This window comes from Nannospalax galili, unplaced genomic scaffold (genome assembly GCF_000622305.1).
Source record: "Nannospalax galili isolate Female #2095 unplaced genomic scaffold, S.galili_v1.0 scaffold397, whole genome shotgun sequence".
Lineage (NCBI taxonomy): Eukaryota > Metazoa > Chordata > Mammalia > Rodentia > Spalacidae > Nannospalax > Nannospalax galili.
The window spans coordinates 2021354-2042747 of NW_008341879.1; the positions used below are offsets into that span (position 1 = coordinate 2021354).

The 21394-nt window shown below is 40.3% G+C and overlaps 1 protein-coding gene across 2 annotated transcripts in view; it reads left to right on the plus strand.

The window, feature by feature from the left end:
- The window catches only part of Ggh (gamma-glutamyl hydrolase), a 47144-nt gene extending 31484 nt beyond the window's left edge, over positions 1 to 15660 (plus strand). For both annotated transcript variants that reach the window (XM_008837584.3, XM_029565640.1), the window contains exons 8-9: positions 13737 to 13874; positions 15291 to 15660. In XM_008837584.3, coding sequence (XP_008835806.1) covers positions 13737 to 13874; positions 15291 to 15412 — 260 coding nt within the window. In that variant the 3' untranslated portion in view covers positions 15413 to 15660. The remainder of the gene's footprint in view (positions 1 to 13736; positions 13875 to 15290) is intronic.
- The last annotated feature ends 5734 nt before the right edge of the window (positions 15661 to 21394 follow it).

Below are 21394 nucleotides of genomic sequence, written 5' to 3' on the forward strand. Positions count from 1 at the left end.
TGATGTCCGGTTTAGAAAATCCTTTCCTACACCTGTATCTTGTAGGTTTTTCCCAATATTTTCTTCTAATAGTTTCAGAGTTTCAGGCTTTGCATTGAGGTCTTTGAGCCATTTGAAATTGACTTCTGTGCAGGGTGAAAGATAGGGGTTTAGTTTCATTCTTCTACAAGTGGCGATCCAGTTTTGTCAGCATGATTTGCTGAACATGCTGTCTTTCCTCCAGTGAATATTCCTGGCCCCTTTGTCAAATGTCAGGTGGCTAAAATTGCATTTACTCATATTTGTGTCTTCAGTTTTGTTCCATTGGTCTATGGGTCTACTTTTGTGCCAGTACGATGTTGTTTTTATGACTATAGCTCTGTAATACAGCTTGAAATCTGGTATAGTAATCCCCCGGGCATTGCTCTTAGTGCTCAGGGTTGCTTTGGCTATCCGGGGTCTCTTGTGCTTCCATATGAATCTTAGGATTTTTGTTTCCAGTTCTGTGAAAAATGTCATGGGGATTTTGATTGGCATTGCATTGAATCTATAAATGGCTTTTGGTAGAATGGTCATTTTTCACAATATTACTTCTTCCAATCCATGAGCATGGGAGGTCCTTCCATCTTCTGATGTCTTCCTCAATCTCTTTCTTTAAAAGATTTAAAATTTTCCTTGTAGAGCTCTGTAATGTCTTTGCTCAGGTTTATTCCAAGATTTTTTATTTTTTATTTTTTCAGCTATTGTGGAGGGGAGTGTTTCCTTGTACCTTTTCTCTGATTGCTTATTACTGGTATATAGAAAGGCTACAGACTTTTGTAGATTAATTTTTAACCTGCCATTTTACTGAACGTGTTAATCATTTCTAGGAGTTTTCTGGTGGAAATTTTGGCGTCTTTTCAATGTAATAGCAGATCATCTGCAAAAAGGGATAATTTGATCTCTTCTTTTCCAATTATTGCTCATTTAATTTCCGTCTTCTTTTTTATTCCTCTTGCAAGAGTTTCAAGCACTATGTTAAAGAGAAGTGGAGATAGTGGACAGCCTTGTCTGGTTCCTGATTTCAGTGGGAATGCTTCCAGTTTTTCTCCATTTAGAAGGATGTTGGCTGTGAGTTTGTTGTATATGGCTTTAATTATGTTGAGGTATGTTCCCTCCAGTCCAATTCCCTCTAGGACTTTGAACATAAACGCATGTTGAATTTTGTCAAAGGCCTTCTTTGCATCTATTGGATGACCATGTGGTTCCTGTCTTTGAGTCCATTTATGTGATTTATGACTTTTATTGATTTTAGTATATTGAACCATCCCTGCATCTCTGGGATAAAGCAGACTTGATTATGGTGGATGATCTTTTTGATGTGCGTCTGTATGTGGTTTGCAAATATCTTGTTGAGAATTTTTGCATCTATGTTCATTAAGGATATGGGTCTATAGTTTTCTTTTTTGGTTGTATCTTTACCTGGCTTTGGTATTAGAGTGATGCTGGCTTCATAGAAGGAATTTGGAAGTTCTCCCTCCGTTTCTATATTTTTGAATAAATTAAGTAGTATTGGATGCAGATCTTCTTTAAATGTCTGTTAGAATTCTGCTGTAAATCCATCTGGTCCTATTCTTTTTTTAGTTGGGAGGTTTAGTATTACTGTTTCAATTTCTTTATGTTTTGTGGGTCTGTTTAAGCTGTTAATCTCTTCTTGGCTTAGTTTTTGTGGTTCCCATACCTTTAGATGTCCGTCCAATTCTTTTAGGTTTTCAAATTTAGTAGCATATAGGTTTTTAAAGTATTCCCTTATAATGTTCTGTATCTTTCTGGTTTCTGTTGTGGTGTTTCCCCTTTCATCTCTGATTTTGTTGATTTCGAGGTGCTCTTTCTTTTTGTTAACTGGACTAAGGGTCTGTCAATCTTGTTTATCTTTTCAAAGGACCAACTGTTGGATTCCTTGATTCTTTGTATTGTTTTCTTTGTTTCTATTTCATTGATTTCTGTGCTGATATTTGTTATTTCTTCTTGCCTGCTGGGTTTGGGTTTCATTTGTTGTTTCTTTTCAAGGGTCTTGTGTTGCGATGTTAACTCATTTCTTTGTGTACCTTCTGATTTTTTACTGTGACACTTAGAGCTATAAACATCTGTCTAAGGACAGCTTTCACAGTGTTCTAGAGGTTTTGTTATGTTGTATTATCCTTTTCATTTAGTTCCAGGAATACTTTTATTTCTTTAATTTCTCCTTGTACCCATTCTTCATTCAGGAATGTGTTCTTTAATCCCTATGTGTTCATGTAGTTACTAGGGTTTCTTCCAGTGTTGATTGTAAGCTTCATTGTATTGTGGTCTGATAGAATGCATGGAATTATTTCAGTCTTTTTGTATTTGTTGAGGTTTTTTTTGTGCCCCAGTATATGGTTGATTTTGGACAAGGTTCCATGGGGCGCTGAGTGGACAGTATATTCTTTGGTGCTTGGGTGGAATATTTGGTAGATGTCTGTTAGGTCCATTTGATGTATTGTATAGTTTAATTCAGATATCTCTCTGTTAATTCTCTGTCCTGTTGACCTATCTAATGGAAACAATGGGGTATTGAAGTCCCCTACTATTAATGAGTTGGGATGAATCTAGGTCTTAAAGTCCTGTATTATTGTTTTTATGAAGTTGGGTACACCAGAGTTTGGTGAATATATGTTCATCATTGTAATATCTTCTTGATTCATTGTTCCTTTGATCAGAATGAAGTGGCCCTCTTTGTCTCTTCTGATTAATTTTAGTTCAAAATCTGTTTTGTCAAATATTTAAATTGCAATGCCTGCTTTTTTCTTAGTACCATTCGCTTGGTATATTTTTTTTCTATCCTTTCACCTTAAGGTAGTGCTTGTCCTTGAAAGTGAGATGAGTTTCTTGCAGAGAACAAAGAAATGGGCATTGTTTCTTAATCCATTTAACTCGTCTGTGTCATTTGGGGAGTTCACTTCATTGATATTTAAACTTATTAATGAAAAATGTGTATTGAATCTTGTCATTTTTATTTCTGTTCACATTCTTGGTATAGCCATGTATTTCCACAGTTATTCCTTCATTGAGTTTCTTTCTGCAACCACTGGGTATAGTCATTCCTTTCTTCAGTTCTTTGTATTGCCACAAGAACTCTCTGAAGGGCTGGTTTTGTGGATGTGAATTCTTTTAGCCTACTTATATCATGGAAGATTTTTCTTTCCCTTTAACTATAGTAGACATTTTGGCTGGGTAAAGTAATCTGGGTTGGTATCTGTGGTCATTTAGGACTGGAAATACTTTGGTCCAGGCTCTTCTGGCTTTCATAGTTTCCACTGAAAAGTCAGCTGTAATCCTGATGGGTTTTCTTTTATATGTGACTTGTTTTTCTTTTGCAGCTTTCAGTATTGTCTCTTTGTTCTGTACATTTAGTGATTTCACCATGATGTGCCATGGAGAGTTTCTTTTCTGGCCCTATTTGGTGTTCTAGATGCTTCTTATATTTGTTTGGGCATGTCTTTCTTTAATTTTGGTGTTTTTTTTTTTTTTTGCTTTTACAAAAACTTTATTGAGAATTTCATACATGCATGTAAGGTGTTTTGATCAAATCCATGCCCACTCCCTCCCCTCCAACATTCCGCATTCTGAATCTGTAACCCTACAATCTTTTAAGGATTAGACACAAGCTCCCAAATACTTTTGACAGTTTAGGCCTTTGGAACAGAGTATGTTGCTAACAGGCCCAAGGACATCTTGACTTTTAGCCCAGAAACTGGCTACATTTCTTTGGGGTCTTTTTACCCTAACTGCCTAGCCAATTCCTACCTCCTATTCTTATCTGGCCATCCTCTTAAGGGCTTACCCAAATTGCCAATAGGGAATAGGGATGCAGAATGCTCTGGCTTCTTCCATGTTGAACAGGGACGCAGGGTGAGGCAGTTGGAGTCCCCCTTCAGTGAGTCTATCTAAAAGACTCCCAAATTTAGGGAAATTTTCTTCTACAGTGTTGTTGAAGATCTGGTCTGTACCATTGTCCTGAGATTCTTCTCCTTCCTTTATGCCTGTGATTCATAAGTTTGGTCTTTTTTATGATGTCACAGATTTCTCGCATATTCGATTCTTGTGATTTCTTAAATTTTTCATAATCTTTGCTTGAGTGGTCTAATTCGTCCACTATCTTCCAGTCTTGGCATTCTGTTTTCCATTTCATTCATCCTATTAGTGAGGCTTCCACCTGCCATTTCTAATTGGCTTACTGAGTGTTTCACTTCCTTTTTCATTTCAGCCTGAGTATTCATCAATATTTCTAACTCTTTTCTGAATTCATTCAGAAGTTTATCCCTATCTTCTTTTAGTTCTTTGATTTCTTTGTGTCTTCTTTAAATTCACTGAATTCTTTCTTTCTTTATTTATTTTTATTTATTTTTTAGAAGAAGCATTTCATTACAGCTTTAACATACTCAATAACAGTTTCCAGAGTAAAGATACATCTCTTTCAGAAGTGGGTATAAAATTTTTAGGATCACTGTTGAATTAATACAAGTTATACAATATTGAACTCCGTATAAGCCCTATAAGACATAAAATTTTATGAGTTTTTAACCTTTAAAAAAGATCTCCATTTCATTTTAAAATATACTGTTTCTTACAGAAAGACTCATTGTTTTTGCTACTAACACTGAGATGTTGGCACATGCATCTCTAATCTGTATGTATCTTATTATTACTAGTCATAATCGGTTGCACTCGGATCCTTGGCACCTGTGTATGTCTATAAAGTCATCAGGTAGATTTTGGTGGTAATGTTTATTACCTCTACTAAGTATCATGACATAACTTTTTATGCTTCCTCCTCAAATATTCATTTTTTAAAATTTGTTGATTCGTGTGTCTGTGTGTGTGTGTATTACACAGAATATCCCAAACCATCTTATTCAACTACACATCCACTTTCCAGATGGCACCCTCCCATAGCCTCCCTCCCTCCACTAGAGCCCTTCTAGTGTGTTATCCCTGCTACTGTCCGCTGTGTTGTTGGCACCCCCAGCCGTTCCCCACTACTTGTCCATCTGGTGAATCTAGTTTTTCATCATGTTTATAATTGTTCTTTTGAGTTCTATGTCCTGTGTTATCTCTAGGGGGTTCTCATTGTACTCCTCTAGAGGAGTATTGATACTTGGTGGGGATATATTATTTTGGTTTTTCATGTTACTGTTTTTTCCCTATGACTTTGAGCTGTGGATTTCTTTGGTAGTTTCTGATTCTTGTGTGAGACTCAAGCTTTCCTTCGTTGAGTTTAGGTCTGCTACTAATTGTAAACATTATGTGCCTTTGTGGTTTAGTTGTTGGGCATGAATAGCTGGTTGGTCTCGGCTTCAGGTTCTCTCTTTTGATTTTATATTGAGTGGCCAAATTGCTTTTGTCTTCAGGATTTCCCACAGAGGCCCAAGTCAGATGAGGATCAGATGCTCTTGGGCTTTTCCTAAGGTCTGGATCCCTCCAGGAAAGATGCTGACCTCAGGAGTTTAGGTGCTGGGATGGCCTGGGAGCAGAGCACAGGAAAAATGCTTGTCCTGGGAAGTGGGTGGCTGTGCTACCCAGGGAAGCAAAGGGAGGTGGGGGCGGGAAGAGGCCCCAAGGGTTCCTGGGAGCTACTGGGTGGAACTGGGTTGGTGTGGATGCAAAGGATCAGGAGACAGTGGGGATTCTGGACCAAGAGGTCAGTCCAGGGGTCTGGGGTGCCAAGACAAGAAATGGACCAGTCCCCAGGTCAGAAGGAGAGTTGGGGCTGGGTAGCTGGGCGGGTAAATGAGGCTGGGGGAGTTAAGGCATGGTGGGTGCCACGGGACCCACCCTGGAAAGATGCTAGCACCAGGAAGCTGGTGGCTGAGCCGCCCAGGGAAGTAAAGGTAGGTGGGGGTGTGACCAGGCTCAGCGGACTCCTGGGGACTGCAGGGAAGACCTGGGTTTGTGTGGACGCAAAGGGTCAGGAAGCAGTGGGGACTCCATTTCAAGAGGTCAGTCCTGGTGTCTGGGGTGCCAAAACAAGAAATGGGCCAGTTCCCAGGCCAGGAGGAGAAATGGGGTGGGGGAGCTGGGAGGGTGAATGAGGCTGGGGGTGTCAAGGCATGGTGGGTGTGCTGGACTTACCCAGGAAAGATGCTGGTACCAGGTCAGGGCTTTAATTTAAATTTTATAGATCTCATTTCTTATTAATAAAATGATGTTACTTTGGAGCCCAAAGACAGAAGTGAGGACATTTTTGGAGGCATAGACATGTTTTGTCCACATTCCAAATCCGTTTGTGGCTTCCCTGATTATTTTCTGGAACTGACGTGATAATGAAAAGAGTAAGGAAAGATGAGGGTGTAGAACTAGATGAGGATAGTTACTAGTTTCTAGAGTTGTTACAGGTGCAAGTACCTTGACAGCTTTTCAGACAATAACAAAAACAAAACAAAAACAAAAACATGGGTTGACAGAGGAGAACATCTAAGTATGCTAAGTTATAAGAAAATAGGATATTCAAGCCTGAAGCTCTGAATTGACTAGAGTTTTCAAACCAGTGTTATTGTTAAACTAGAACCAGAGACAAAGCTCAGGAACCCATAAATACAGAGATCCCACTGCAGACCCTGCAAGTTATACCTGCTACGTGAGATTGAAATGAAAAGATTCCTGGAATCCTGACTACAGAACTTTAGGGAGAGTTGCCTACCTGAGCCTGTGCTAAGGGCATAGGGTGGGGGTGGGGTGAGTGAGCCTTGAGCACTTATAGTGGCAGGCTCGTTTAATGATGCCTCTACTAGGCTAACTGGGAATGTGGACAGAGGGCAGATCAAAATGTTTGCTTAAGGTTGTTTTCTGGTAGAACATGCATGTGCATAGCAGGAAAATTTTAAAAAAATCTTGTTTCAGGAGGAACAGTCATCATTCTGTGCCTTGAGGAATTTTTGCAGGTGAGGTTTGATAGAATTTGATTGGCTCATAGCCCCAAGCCACTAGTGTTCAACAAAGGGGCAGACTATCATGTATGATATTGGAATTATGACATTTAATAGACTATCTTGCTTTATTTATTTTATTATCATTTTTTATGTGTTATCAGTATTTTGCATATGTGGATGTGTGCTGCATGTGTGCAATGTCTGTGGAGAACGGAAGAGGGCATCTTATTCCCTGGAGCTGGAGTTATGGATAATTGTTAGGTGCCATGTGAATGCTGGGAACTGAACCATGGTCCTCTGGAAATGCAGCCAGTGCTCTTAACCACTGATCCATCTCTCTAGTCCCTTAAGCATTAAAGAAACAAGGAGCACTGATAGTATAAGCATGAAACAGATTTGAACTAAATTCATTTGTTTAAAAAATGAAAGCAGTTCAAATGGAAAATCTGAAAAGACAGGGCAATCTTTAGATATAGAAAGCTTAGTGAACTAGGGGAACATTCAGAATTTACTGTGCACAGTGCTGTAAAATATGTTGGCACAGGTAGGACTCTCAAGGCCAGAAGTGAGGAGTTCTAACACCTAGCGAGAACTCTGGGAGCAAAAGAGGAAAGTGGGGCAAAGACAGATTCTTTTTCCATATACATATAAATTTCTCTATCTATCATCTATCTATCTATCTATCTATCTATCTATCTATCTTCTATCATCTATCTATCTATCTATCTATCTATCATCTATCATCTATCATGTGTATAAATTCAGATGGATAAAAGACCTAAGTGGAAAGGAAAACTATAGAAAGGCTTTAAAGGAAATAAAGACGAATATCTTGATATTCTGAAAGGGAAGGAGTTTTAAAGACAAAAAATACCAGAAGCTATAAAGGAAAAGACTGAGGAATTCAACTGAATTAACAGGTTATGTTTAGAGGAAGAAAAACAAAAAAAAGGAGAGAAAAAGTATTTGTAATGCCTATAACTGTCAAAGAATTTCCATCTTGTGTAAAGCCAACCTGTGAATTAACAATAAAAAAATAGCCTGTTACAAATGGATAAGAGATCTCAGTACTCAGTGCCTTAGAGAACAAGCTCAAGCATACTGTCCGCAGCAACAACCCCCCCACCAAACAGAACCACCTCAGTGAAACCTTTTCATGTATACAGAAATGTACATAGGGTTATTGTTCATATTAGCAAAAGTGATACAGTTACAAAAAAATCACTGTGTATACTTATGTTCCTCATTCTGAATGGAAATTGAAAGTAATTTTGAGTTAAAGAAAAAAAATATCAGAATAAATACTACATGTTTGCTTGCTTTGTTTTGTTTTATTTTACTTTTGAAACAGGATGTCCCTCTGTAGTGCAGGCTGGCCTGGAACTCATATATACCAAGCTGGCCTCTAGCTAGTAGCAATCTTTCTGCTTCAACCTCCAGTGTTCTGGGAGGTGTGCCACTGTGCCTGGCTTTATCCTATATGTTTGTGTATTTTTATTTATGATGTCCCAAACTTGGTACAAAGGAGCCATATGTCTCTTGGTGATAAACTTAAGGAAAGAGTGAAGTGATAGACAGTTTATTACAGTAATACTATGCCAAAGGCAGGGACTTGGTTTGGGTGATGGTTTAGTGTGTATGGTGGATAATTAGGCACCTATTTTGTTTCCTGAGCTGCATCTCTATGGCTTTTACATTTAGTCAAATAAATGTGTTTTTTTTTGTGATTTTAGAAAGTGAGTGGGTAGAAGAGAACAGTGAGACCACATGAATAAAAGTATCCAGGAGAAACAGACATTGGAGAACAAATAGTGTTGTTATGTGAGCTGGCAGTGAAATCCCAGCTTTTAGCATTAGAGGTTCCTGAGTCTCCCTAAGAAGAAAGGATCATGATAATTACAGCTGCCCCAGTACCAGTAGCTGTTTTATCTTCTGTTCAAGTAATGGAGTTTAAGGCACATTTTTGTGTTTTTTTTTTTCAGACTGGAATATCCACTGTAAATAGCAACAAGTGATAGTAAACCCTACTGCAGTTAAATATACCTTCTAATAGTTTGCAGTTAGTGCTCAGGGGCACCTACAGACTTGGTATCAGGTCAGCTTCGCTGATCTGTAAGGGTGTTGTCTTTTGTCTATTAAATATATGCCTATCTTTGGTAATATGCATATGGTTTTCTCAGTAGAAATAACAATCCTTGCATATTTCTGAGTCTATTCTCTTTGCGTGTATCTGTTTCTCACCCACCTGCATGTGCAGTAAACTCTTGAGAACTAGAAAGCACGATCAACATAGGTTGTTGCACAGTCACACAGAAGCAGTAAAAGTCTTGAAATGTAATGCAGGGTGATGATTCACAGAAACCTTATGAGGTATCATTTTACAGACTTTGTGTCCTGTTTGTTCTAGAACATGATGGCTGTTAATCTTAGATGGGACCTCCTAGGTACAAAGTCTACTAGGCAGAGTAGACAAGGCAGGTGCTGGGAGGAGCTAGAAATAGGAAAGGGGCCCGGTGAAGGAGGATATTTCCTCTACTTGCATGCCAGACTCCTTGCTTTGGTGAGGCAGGATAGAGCAACTGGAGGAGACAGAATCCTGGAGGGGACTAAACCACAATAATGGGAGTGGTTATATGTTACTCAGAGATTGGCCATATATCTTAGTCTGTGTTACTATAACTGAACTCCAGAGATTGGGTCATTTATGAGGAATAAAATAATTTTGAAAATATTTGCTCTTTGAGTGTTTTGCCTTCATGTATGTAAGTGTGTCACATATGTGCAATGCCTGCAGAAGCCAGAAGAGTGTGTCAGATACCCTGGAACTTGAGTTACAGGTAGTTATTAATTGTCATGTGGTGTGGGTCTCTCCCTTCCCTTGTGAGTCATTGGCCACCGATCCACGAAAACAAAGGGAGCAGAGGTGACTAACGGAGTCAGGATGGCATGAGTACAGCGGAAAAAGCTTCCAGGGAGACAGCTTCAGTGCCTTTATTCAGTGGGGGTCAGGGAAAAATATAGGGTAGAGGCGGCAGCCAAAGCTCCACCTGATAGGTGTTCATCGAATGCTTTATTTACATGTGGTAGGGGGATCCTATCATCTGGCTGTAGGGCAATGCCTAATTATCATATAGAAAAAACCTGGGGGCAGTTTATTGCAGGTAACTATGCCAAAGGTCATGTTCCAAGTAAGGCCAGGCATCTGTGCTTGGAGGTACTTTCCAGATAAGGTCAGGCAGAGAGCAGGAAGCCCCCGCTGAGAAAGGGAGTCCTCCATACAGCTCCGAGCTCCTTAGAGCTGTCCGGACATGGTGGACTGCAACCTTAGCAGCAGGGTCCCCCAACAATGTGGGTGCTGGAAATCGTACCCAGACCCTCTGAAAGAACAGTGGGTACTCTTAACCACAGCCATTTCTCCAGCCCCAAGTAAAAGTTTATTTATCTCACTGTTGTGGGGCCTGGCATGTTCTGGAACTCAATAATGGCATCTGCTGGCATTGGTGAGGACCTTCTCACTATGCCATAGTATCCTTGAGTACATCACATGGTAAATGATTCTAGGTTGTCTCCTTATGGAGTCACTGATGCCATCAGAGTCTCACCCTGTGACCTTCTAATCCTAATTCTTAAAAAGTTCTGCTTCCATATATGATTTGGGGATTAATTTTCCAACATGTGAATTCTGGGGAGGACACACAAACCACAGCACATTGGTCGAACAAGTGGGTGGAAGAGAAATATCCATCCAGGAAATTGTGGGAAAGGTTGGTCAGCCTAGTGTGAAGTGAGGTTCCATCATCTTTCCAGAAATTCTTCATTCCTTGTCTGCCCTTTTCATTCAGTTGGTAGCATCACCATTCGTCCAAATATCCAAAAGTAGAAACCTGGGGTCCTAGCTAGATTTCTATTGCTGTGCTAAATACTCTGACCAAAACCAACTTGTGGAGGAAAAGGTTTCCTTGGCTTGTGTATCCCAATCACAGTTCATCATTGAGGGAAGCCAAGACAGAACATAAGCAGGGCGGGAACCTGGAGGCAGGAAATGAAGCACAGACCGTGGAGGAGTGCTGCTTACTTGCTTGCTCCCCTGGTCTGTGCTCAGCCTGCTTTCTTTTTTAAAAAAATTTCTTTATTATTTTTATTTTACATCTGTGAGTGTATTGCCTGCATGTGTGTAAGTGCACCCATGTCATGCAGTGCCCAAGGTCAGAAGAGGGTGTCGAATCCCCTGGAACTGGAGTTAAGGGCGGTTGTTATCTAGGTGGTTGGTGGGAATCAAACCCAGGTCCTCTGCAAGAGCAGTCAGTGCCCTTAACCACAGAGCCATCTCTCCAGCCCCTTAGCCTCCTTTCTTATACAACCTAGGACCACCTGCCCAGGAGCGATACCACTCACATTGGGTTGGACTGTCCCACATCACTCAACAATCAAGAAAATTCCTTACAGTCATAGAAGATGCCAGTCTGGTAGAGAAAATTCCCAATTGAGGCTCCCTCTTCCCAGGTGTGTCAGGTTGACAACTGAAGCTATCCATGATACCTGGGAACCACCTTGACTTCCTGCTCTCATTCTCCATTTCTAAAAACTTAATGCCAATTTCTGTTTCCCAGGTCTGTCTTGAATATGCCTCTTTATCCCTACCTAGCCTGTCCCACCTAACTTCAGCATTAGCCGTGTGCTGCCTGTATATGCAGTTACTCCCTAACTGTTCCACACATCTAGCAAGTCATGTGGATCTCACTGAGAAACCAATTTGATTGTGTTATCTGAACAAAACCCAGTGATGCTTCACTATTGGAGGTTAAGTCTACATCTCATTGCTTAATCTGTGTTCTCTGCTGCCTTCTCTGAAGCCTGTGTTCTCAAAAGACTTGTGCAGCCAGTGCTGCCCTATGCATTGCAGTGTTCCTCACCTCTCTTATTTTCTGAAAAGTTCCCTGCCTCCCCACAACCTCTGACAGGCTTTCAGTTGTCTTGAAAGATCCAGACCACTGTCTCCTCTCTGCAAATTCTCATTATTCCTCTCCACATCTTTGGTGCTCTTAATCTGTGTTCCTTGGAAATGTTGCGTTTTGTTCATACTTGTGCAGAATCCAATTTTCCCCATAGACTAAGAGCCCGTTGAGAACTGGGGTTGTGTCTTACTCTTCCGTTTCCAGGGCTTTGGGAAAACTGAGGTGATGAATGACCATTTAAACAGGAGTATTGGGTTAGAAGCTAGAGATTCAGATTCCTTGTTGCTTCTTTTGCCTGTCATACCAGGCTCACTGGAAAATTCTAGAATCAGAAAATTTCCTGATATCTCTAAGATAAGAACACTTCATGCTCTCTTACCTGTGTATTTTCTTTTCCCTAGTCATGATCTTGTTCTAAATGAATGAGGCAGGCTGTGATTCCGGCAGTTGTCTGGAGGTGGCAAGAATCTTTTTAACAGGGCAGTTTGCTAATGAGGAGTAAGCCTTACTATTTCTGAACATTAGTTTCTACAGATCAACATGGCTCTCTCAGATAAATCCTCACCACAGTTTATCATCATTCATGCTTTTTACATATCGGAAAGATAGACTGGAAGAACTGCCTTGGGCTGCTTGTGGGTTACAGTTAACTTCCTAGTCACAGACTTGTGGGCCATGCCAAGTCTAAGGAAGTGCGAAATGATGAGTTGGAAGGGAGGCAGAGGAAGGAGGGGTACAGTATCTAGAGCTGCTTGCTGGGAGGGTTTACTCCTTAGGAACCCCTGGAAGACTGCAATGGAGTGTTTGCTTTCTTGGGACCTGCCGTGCAGATGAGAGAGGCGAGTGAATGGGGCTGAGAAGACAGTTCTCTTGGTCTAGGCAGGGCTGTGCTCCACTAATGCACCTCCTTCCTCCAAGCACTTTCTGTTAGTAATTGTGGTCTCCATTCCAAAGCAAGAATGATGGGGTGGGAGGAAGACTGTCTTCTGTTTAAATGAGGAAAGGTCCATATGAATAAAAGAGACGAGTTTGCAAATTTTCAGAGACTTTATATTCATCTTCCTGAAAAAAGTTGTGAATCTTCTTAAACCTGTAGAAAATTGAGGGATAGTATATGAACGTCTCTCAGTCCCAGCCAATCAACACACGGCTGGCCGTTTTGTATCTACTTTCTCCCCATATTAGATTTTGAGCAAATCTTAGGGAGTATATAATTTGATCATATCTAAGAATTTTAAAAAGAATTGTTATAAAACAGTCTTTGACACCAGTTTTTAAATGATTAAAGTTTATTCTAACCATTAACCCCACAGTCATGATTCATTTCCAGGCTGAGACAGAGCATGGAACATAAAGGAACACTAAACTGCTGACATAGTTTATTCTTGTTTGTATAAGTCATTATGGGATGAGAACATATGTGAAGGTGGGGTGAGAATCAGACCCGGAAATGTGCATCACTAATTAAGTGTGCGCTTTGAGCTTGAAGTGCATATAATTCGGTGGTAGAACGTGTACTTCGTATGGGTTTAAATCCCTAGGTTTAACTCCATGGAAAAACAAAGTTGTTCACTTGACTGTTGAACTGGAATATGTTCTAAAGCCAAACTTTTTTTTACTTTACTGTGATTTCCTAGAAATGCTCATGTTGCAAACTGTAAAAGTGAAAAATTAGTAAAGGATATTAGTGGGAATTTTCACACTGACTCACTGACTGTGAACAGAAGTTCTTTGACTATGAGAATGTGAATATCTTTTTACACTGCCTGATTTAGTGAGCTATAAAATAATTTCTCATGTAGTCATGGCATGCACAATGTAAGTGGCATCTGAAACCATTCTGAGTACTGGCTGGTTTGTGTTCTTCACACAGGATCTAAGTATCCAGTATATGCTGTCCAGTGGCATCCTGAGAAAGCACCGTATGAGTGGAAGGAATTGAAAGGCATTTCCCATGCACCAAATTCTGTGAAGACTGCATTTTATCTAGCAGAATTTTTTGTTTCTGAAGGTAATATGTAGCTTTATAATCTCGTCACTGAATTATGGTTTTGAGGCAGAACATTCTTTCCTGGGCTCTTACTTAGTCTTTTGTGCTATACCATAAGGCCTGTAGATTTAACTTGACAGTATTAAATAGCATGAAAGCCTTGAAACAGATACTGGTATTAAGTAGAACCAGGGCAGTTGTTACAACAATGTCACACATGATACAGTGGTCTGAATTCTTCAACAGTAGCTTAAAGAATGTAGAATTCTTTTTTCTTCTTGGATAGTGTACATTTCGATTTTTAAGAATAATTTTAACAATTTCTGAGAGTTATATGTTGTTTTTCCAAGACACTAACGTAAATTGAATCATTCCTCCCCCAGTCTGGATTTATGACTGACTATCTGTAGGCACTGGCATATGGGAGACGGCTACTGTGCTTTGTTTGGTGATGAGAATACATGCTATTTTATGCTGTGGTTAGAGTTTTGGGTGTAGACACTTATGTCTTAGTTGAGTGGTGTGGGTGACAGAGGTAGAGGCAGTGTACGAGGGACGGCATCACTGAGGTGAGGCCCGGCTGCTTGAGGACTTGATGAGTATTGCTTTCATCTTAGCTTTTAGTTTTTATCAACCCTCTTGCCCTTATTAGGAATCCACCAACCTCCTATCTGGTTCATTTGGGTTTGAAATTATGGATCATTAAACAGAGGAGTTCATGAAAAAAAACTCCAAATGAAAATAAAACACAACAAAGCCATCCCATATGCAGTCTTAGTCCAAAGGGGCATTTTCTTCTGGGGCTGAGAGTGAATAACAGCAATGGGCAGAGCAGCCTTTTCTGCACTTTTACTCATGTGGTAGTTGTTGTGTCTGTATCTGCTAATGTTCTGTATCAAAATGTCAGAGGGACTGTATTCACTTTTGACATTACTATGGAGTCAGAGTTCCCACACCTGCACAAACTTCTCACTGGCCTCCTTAGTTATATAATCCTGCTTGTCCCCTCCCATCTCCACTGGCCTCCGCTTCAGTTTCTCCATCTCTTTAATCCTTATAGCATCTCAGTGCAACATACTATGAGACAGCACACTGTTTGATTCTGTGTGGCTGCTAGGCTGCACTTCCGCGTGGTGGGCCCTTGTCCTGTCTCTTCTTTCATCCCAGGTTCTGAGTCCAGTCTCTCACACGTGTAGCCATTTTGTATGTGTTGTAGAGTTGGGGTGAGCACACACAGGATCTGGTGTAGGATGCGCAGCGGCAGTAACAGCAGCAGCTGCGCTTCATCGGGTACTATGATACTGGGGAGGAAGTTCTCTAAGGCATTTCTCTGGTCCATGTTTTTCCACTGAAAATGCTGATTGCAGGAGGAAATATTATAGTCTTTTGAAAATCTTGCCATCCAAACTTTTTAAAAACAAACATTTTCTCTTGCAGCTCGGAAAAACAATCATCACTATGAGTCCCAAATTAAGGAGGAGGAGTCCTTGATTTATCAGTTCTCTCCAGTTTATACTGGAAACATTTCTTCATTTCAGCAATGTTACATGTTTGACTGAAAGTCTTCAATTTGGAAACGGAGCAACTTTGAGTAATTCTGTGATTCAACTGCTGATTCACTCTTCAAGGCAGTACGAGAAGGCTACATGATTCCTTTTCTATGTACCTGGTTCTGACTCTTCATTTAGTATATGATTATTTTTATTACATTTGATAATTCAACAGTGAGAAAGATAAATGATCATAGTGTTTTCCTGGAAAAATCCTGTGTCTGAAGATTAAGAAATATAGATGTATTGAAAATACACTTTTTGTGATTTATTATTGATTCTAGAAGGAAATACCACCCCAAACCCATCTATTTTTACTAAAATCTTTTTAAGTTCTACCTCTCTCTTATTTGGGTATCAAGACTAATGTGTTTTGTGTGTGTGTGTGTGTGTGTGTGTGTGTGTGCATGTGTGCACATGTGTATGTGTGTGTCAGTGTGTGTGTATGTAGAAATAATTGCTCTGTTTTAGCTAGTAGTTAATATATTGAAAGTAGAATCTATGTCTTTAACTTTTTATCTTCCACCATGTTTAGCAGAGCGAGTCCTCAATAAATGCCTAAGACTACTTGTAAACGAAAGTTTTTCCTCCATGGAAATAATTCAAAACTTTCATAATTTTTTTTGTGTGTGTGCATTTGAATGTATTTTCCTATTTGTACTACTCTCCTCTACCCTTCCCATCCTGTATACATCCTCAGTATTCTGAAATGTAGACATTCTGTGAGGAAAAACAAACTACTAGGAAATATTTTTTAATTATGTGGTGTGTGTGTGTGTGTGTGTGTGTGTGTGTGTGTGTGTAAGAGAGCGACAGAGAGAGACAGATGGAGATGGAGATGTGGGCCTGTGCATGTGATTACAAGTACTGATGGAGGCCAGAGGCATCAGATCCTCCAGAGATGGAGTTACAGGAGGTTTTAAGCCACCAGACATTGGTGTTGGGGATCAAACTTGGGACCTCTGCAAGAGCCATGCATGCTTTTAACCACCAAGCAATCTTTCCAGCCCCAGAAATAAAGTTTTTGAGCTGTGTCTGATAAACAGTGTTTTCTGCTATTACTGAAGAAAATGTCTGGGAAATGGAATGATGTCAGAGGGCTTGTGAATGGTTTTGTGTGCAGAAAGGTGAGTGCGTGGAGCTACTGAGGGAAGTCATCTCTGAGCAGTAATTTTAGGTGAACCGTGGACATCAAAAGGAAAGACAATTCCAGTAGCCGAGAGGAACTTTTGTAGCAGTGTGGTAGATTTGGTTTCTTCATTGAACATTGCCAGATGTACCATTCCCAGCCAAGTTCAGGTCTCCTAACACCAGAAGAATTATAGCAGGCATCGGGCTGCTTCCCAGTGGTGCATTTTGGAACCTCTGTAGATTGACTAGTCTCTGCAGAGCCCTTGTAGTACTGCAGACTCCGGCCCACCTGTGAACTACTGGCTTCCACTGGCTCCTAAAGCTTCTCACTGCTTTATTGATGCTGACCACAAAAGCAAGAAAATGTGAGTGATTATTTTTCTCCTGCTGTTAAATTTGCCAATTTTCTAGTCATATACTTTTTGATGTCTTCATACTAGAGTTGCTTTATTCCAAGGACAGACTCTCTTTCAACATTACTCTCCACTGCCTTCCATACCCCACCACCACAGGCAGTATAAGCAAGGGCTTCAGGACACATGTAAAGAGAAGGCTCTCAGCAAGCCAGTTGCCCTTCATCAGCGGGAACCAGAGAGGGTGTTGGTTAGATGTGCTTGTTGATGTTGCTAAGCTGTAATCCTGGAAGATGGGGCTTCTCATGTACTGTTTTGTGTGTGAGGAGTTAGGAGTGGATCACCACAGGCAGAAGGAAGAGTAGATTGTAAAAAGTAACAGCAAGCAAGAACCAATGAAGGTTTGGTGAGCTTGCGCCTTTCTACCTGCAGTAGACAGTGTTCCCTAAGCTCTCAGCTGATTGCAGCTTTGAAATCTGAAGAATACTTCGGGAAGTTCTCCATCTTGCATTTCCCATTTTCTCACCTATGTGCAATGATAAAATTAGTCCTAAGGAGACATTCCTACACTCATTTCTGTTTGACTAGGTGGTTCTGAAGGCCCACCATTGCAATGAACCAGAGGCCTGGTGCAAGATGTTTCAAGGAGGATGCTGAGACTCTCCTCACTCTGCACTGTGAAGTAGGCCATTCCTCTAATGCTTGTCAATAGGCCAAGATTTTATGGTTTGGATGGTTCTGTGACTTCCAAAAGCACAGGACACTCACCTGAGCTTATACAAACCCTGAGCCTCTCACACAGTAGGTCATTAATAAGTTCCTGTTCTAGTTCACTTTAATTGATAATCTTACACAGCTTAGGGCCATCTGACAGGAAAGGACACAATTGGGGAATTGTCAAGATCAGATCAGATTGGCCTGCAGGCATGTCTGTGGGGCACTTTCTTGATTATTAGTTGGTGTAGGAGGGTTCATCCCACTGGCAGTACAGTCCCTAGGCTGGTGGTCCTAGGTGATGTAAGAAAGCTAGCTAAGCATGATCTGTGAGTGAGCAGAAGCAGCATTCCTCCAAGATTCTCACCTGAGGTTGCTGCCTTAGTTTGACTTCCCTCAGTGATGGGCTATTATCTCTCTGAAATTGTATGATGAAATAGACACTTTCTTCCCCTAAGTTGGTTTTGGTCATGATGCTTGTTACAGTAACAGAAATTAAATTAGAACAGTGCCCTATGCACATGTGGGGTTTTCCTACTTTTACCTAAGAGAACTGCATTAGGAAATGTGTCAGTAATGAATTATCTCATAGGAGAATTAATAAAAGATCTTTCTCTATACAATGAAAAACTTAAAACACTTAAATTGAGGAAGATACCAGAGGATGGAGAGTGTTCCCATGCAAATGGATTGGTAGGATTAATATGTGAAAGTGACCACCCTACACAAAATCTACAGATTCAATGCAATTGCCATCAAAATTCCAATGCAGTTCTTCACAGAAATTGAAAAAAAAAAGCTCAAAATTCATGTGGAAGCACAGGAGACTCCAGATAGCTAAAACCCCAGATCCTGAACAATAAAAATCACTGCTGGAAATAGCACCATTTCTGATTTCAAGTTATACTACCAAACTACAGTAGTAAAACATCACAGTAGACACACAAACACACACAGTAGTCAATGGAATACAATCTAGGACCCAGATACAAGTCCATACACCTACAGCCACCTGGTTTTGACAAACATGCCACAAATAGGAGAAAAGACAGCCTCTTCAACAAATGGTGCTGGGAAAACTGGATAATTGTTTGCAGAAGAATGAAACTTTATCCTTATTTCTCACCTTTCATAAAAATCCATTCCAAGTAGACCAAAGATATTAACCCTGAAACTGAAACTTCTAGAGGAAAGAGTAGGGAGTACACTTTAGGATAAGGCTAAGGTAAAGACTTTCTGAATAGGATCCAAGTCATGCAGGAAATAGGCCCAACAATTAAGTGGGACCTCCTGAAATTAGAAAGCCTCTGTACTGCAAAAGGAAATTTCTTAATCAACCTAGGAGACAGACTACAGAATGGGAAAAAAATTTGCCATCTATACATCTTACAGAGGGTTGGTGTTTTGAATATGCAAAGGAAAAAAAAAACCTTAAACACTAAGAAAATAGACAATAAAAAATGGCACACAACTTTAATCCCAGTACCTAGGAGGCAGAGAGTCAGGCAGATTTTTGTGAGATCGAGGCCAGCTGTACTATATAGCAGACTCCAGGCCAGCTGGGGCTAAGGGAGACCCTGTCTCAAAGAAGAACAAAACAAAAATGGGGCATGGAACTGAGCAGTTCTCAAAGGAAGAAATGGCTAAGAAATATTTTTAAAAGGGTTCAGCATCCTTAGTCACATAAAAAGTACTTTGAGATTTCTTACTTCAGTCAGAATTCCTAAGATTAAGAAACCAATTTACAGCAAATACTAGTAAGAATGTGGGAAAGGGGAACACTTGTTCACTGTTGGTGAGAGTACAAATTGGTGCAGCTACTATGAAAGTCAGTGTGGAGGGTCTTCAAAAAGCTAAAAATAGATCTGCCATATGACCCACCTATACCACTGCTGAGCATATACCCAAAGAGCTCTATGCCCTACCACAGAGATATGTGATTGTCCATGTTGACTGCTGCTCTACTTACAATATCTAGGAAATGGAAACAACCTAGATGTCCGTCAACTGATGAATGGGTGATGGAAATGTGGTCCCTATATACAGTGGAATTTTATTCAGCTGTAAAGAAAGAAAAATTATGAAATTTGAGAATCAAATGGTAGAACTAGAAAAAATAAACTGAATGAAGTAATTCAAACCCAGAAAGACAAATGTCACATGTACTTTCCCATATATGGACCCTAGTATCAAATTTCTAGAATTGTGTGTTTAACATAGAGTACTTGTAGAGGTCAGGAAAGTAGAAAGTACTATTATTTTGCTAAATTGGCATAGCAATAAACTGCTAGGTTCTTATCTTTATACCTGTAGATTAGTGCATCTTTCAGTCCTCATCAGAGAAGCTACTTTTTGCAGTAGATGGCAATAGAGAGAACCACAACTGACCAATATGTAGAGAGTAATAGACTGAAGTGCTCACCTCTAAATGGGACATCTATATCCCTTTCCTCCTTCAAGTCTCAGGGATTATGGTAGAGGGGTTGGAAATTCCTTAAGTGCCAGAGGAAGCAGGTTTTCTTCAGCAAAACAATATTTGCTGAACATGACAACAGTTACCCACATGAGCTCATTATGGCTGGGACTTAATAACAAGACCTGCTATCAAGCCAACCAAAATCCCAGGAGGGATGAGAGACTCATGAAGTCCCACCCATGTCTGAGGAGCTATTGGCAATTGATGGCTGCCGGGGGAGGAAGAGTCAGTTTTCTTCAGGGATGCAGGCCCTGAGAGGCTACCCGTGCTCTACTCATGGTCTCACAGCCCATGCACATACAGGCAACACTAAGTGGATTCAGTATTAGAAAATCACATGGAGTTGCCAGGCAAAAGTGGTGGAGGGCATGGGGGATGTACTGGTGAGGAAATGGAGGGTGGGTTTGATCAATACACATTACATGCATGTATGAATATTAAATTTTTTTAATGTACATGCTCATGGGGTGCAATAGTGGTATGAATGTTTTAAGGGTAACCAACCACTTTCTGCTCAGATTGAACATCCACTCTACAGGAGACAATTCATGCCTGGTACTGTAAATCTGACCTGGAACCTGTGACTAAGGAGGTCATAGGTGTATACCAGAGTTTAAAGATCACCGACACCACTTAGGTAAAAGCAGCAAGGTAAATTTTATTATTTTGACCAGCTGGACTGTCTATTTCGGGAGTAGAAGCAGCCCTGAATATCAATTGGTCAGAGTTTTTATAGGATTACAGAAAGTATTGTATAAGCAAAATATCTGTGCACCAATCTAATTCTAATTTTAGTAATCAACAACTGATCATACAGACAAGTGATATAGTCACATAACTTGGCATTCAACTTTGTAACCTTAAAATTAGCCAACTGTCCTAGCCATAATAAATATAATAAGACATCCAAGGTAAACAACTTGCAGGTGGTCATACAATAACAGGATAACAAGGGTGGTCTTATGCTCTCTGTCAAGGTGACCTAAAATAGCAAGTGAGTTATGGAAGTGAAAACAAGCAGTTAGCCAGATGTAAAATGTCTGGAATTAGCATATTCCATGGGTTTGTGGTTAGGACATTTTCTCAAGGCCCAAGGTTTCCCCCCTTTCCTTTGGGTGTGGAGCAAAGTTACTATTAAAATGGCTCTGAACAAAATGGAGTGACTTAGGTTAGTTTGCTGAACCAGTTCATTCCCCACTCCTGTTGTAAGGTTAATTCTTTGACCTATTACGTTAGGCTTTGTTTTTGTACTGGTATTAAATGTTTGTACTGGGTTCTTAATATCATTAGTTTCACTGCCTGGAGTCTCTGGTTGAT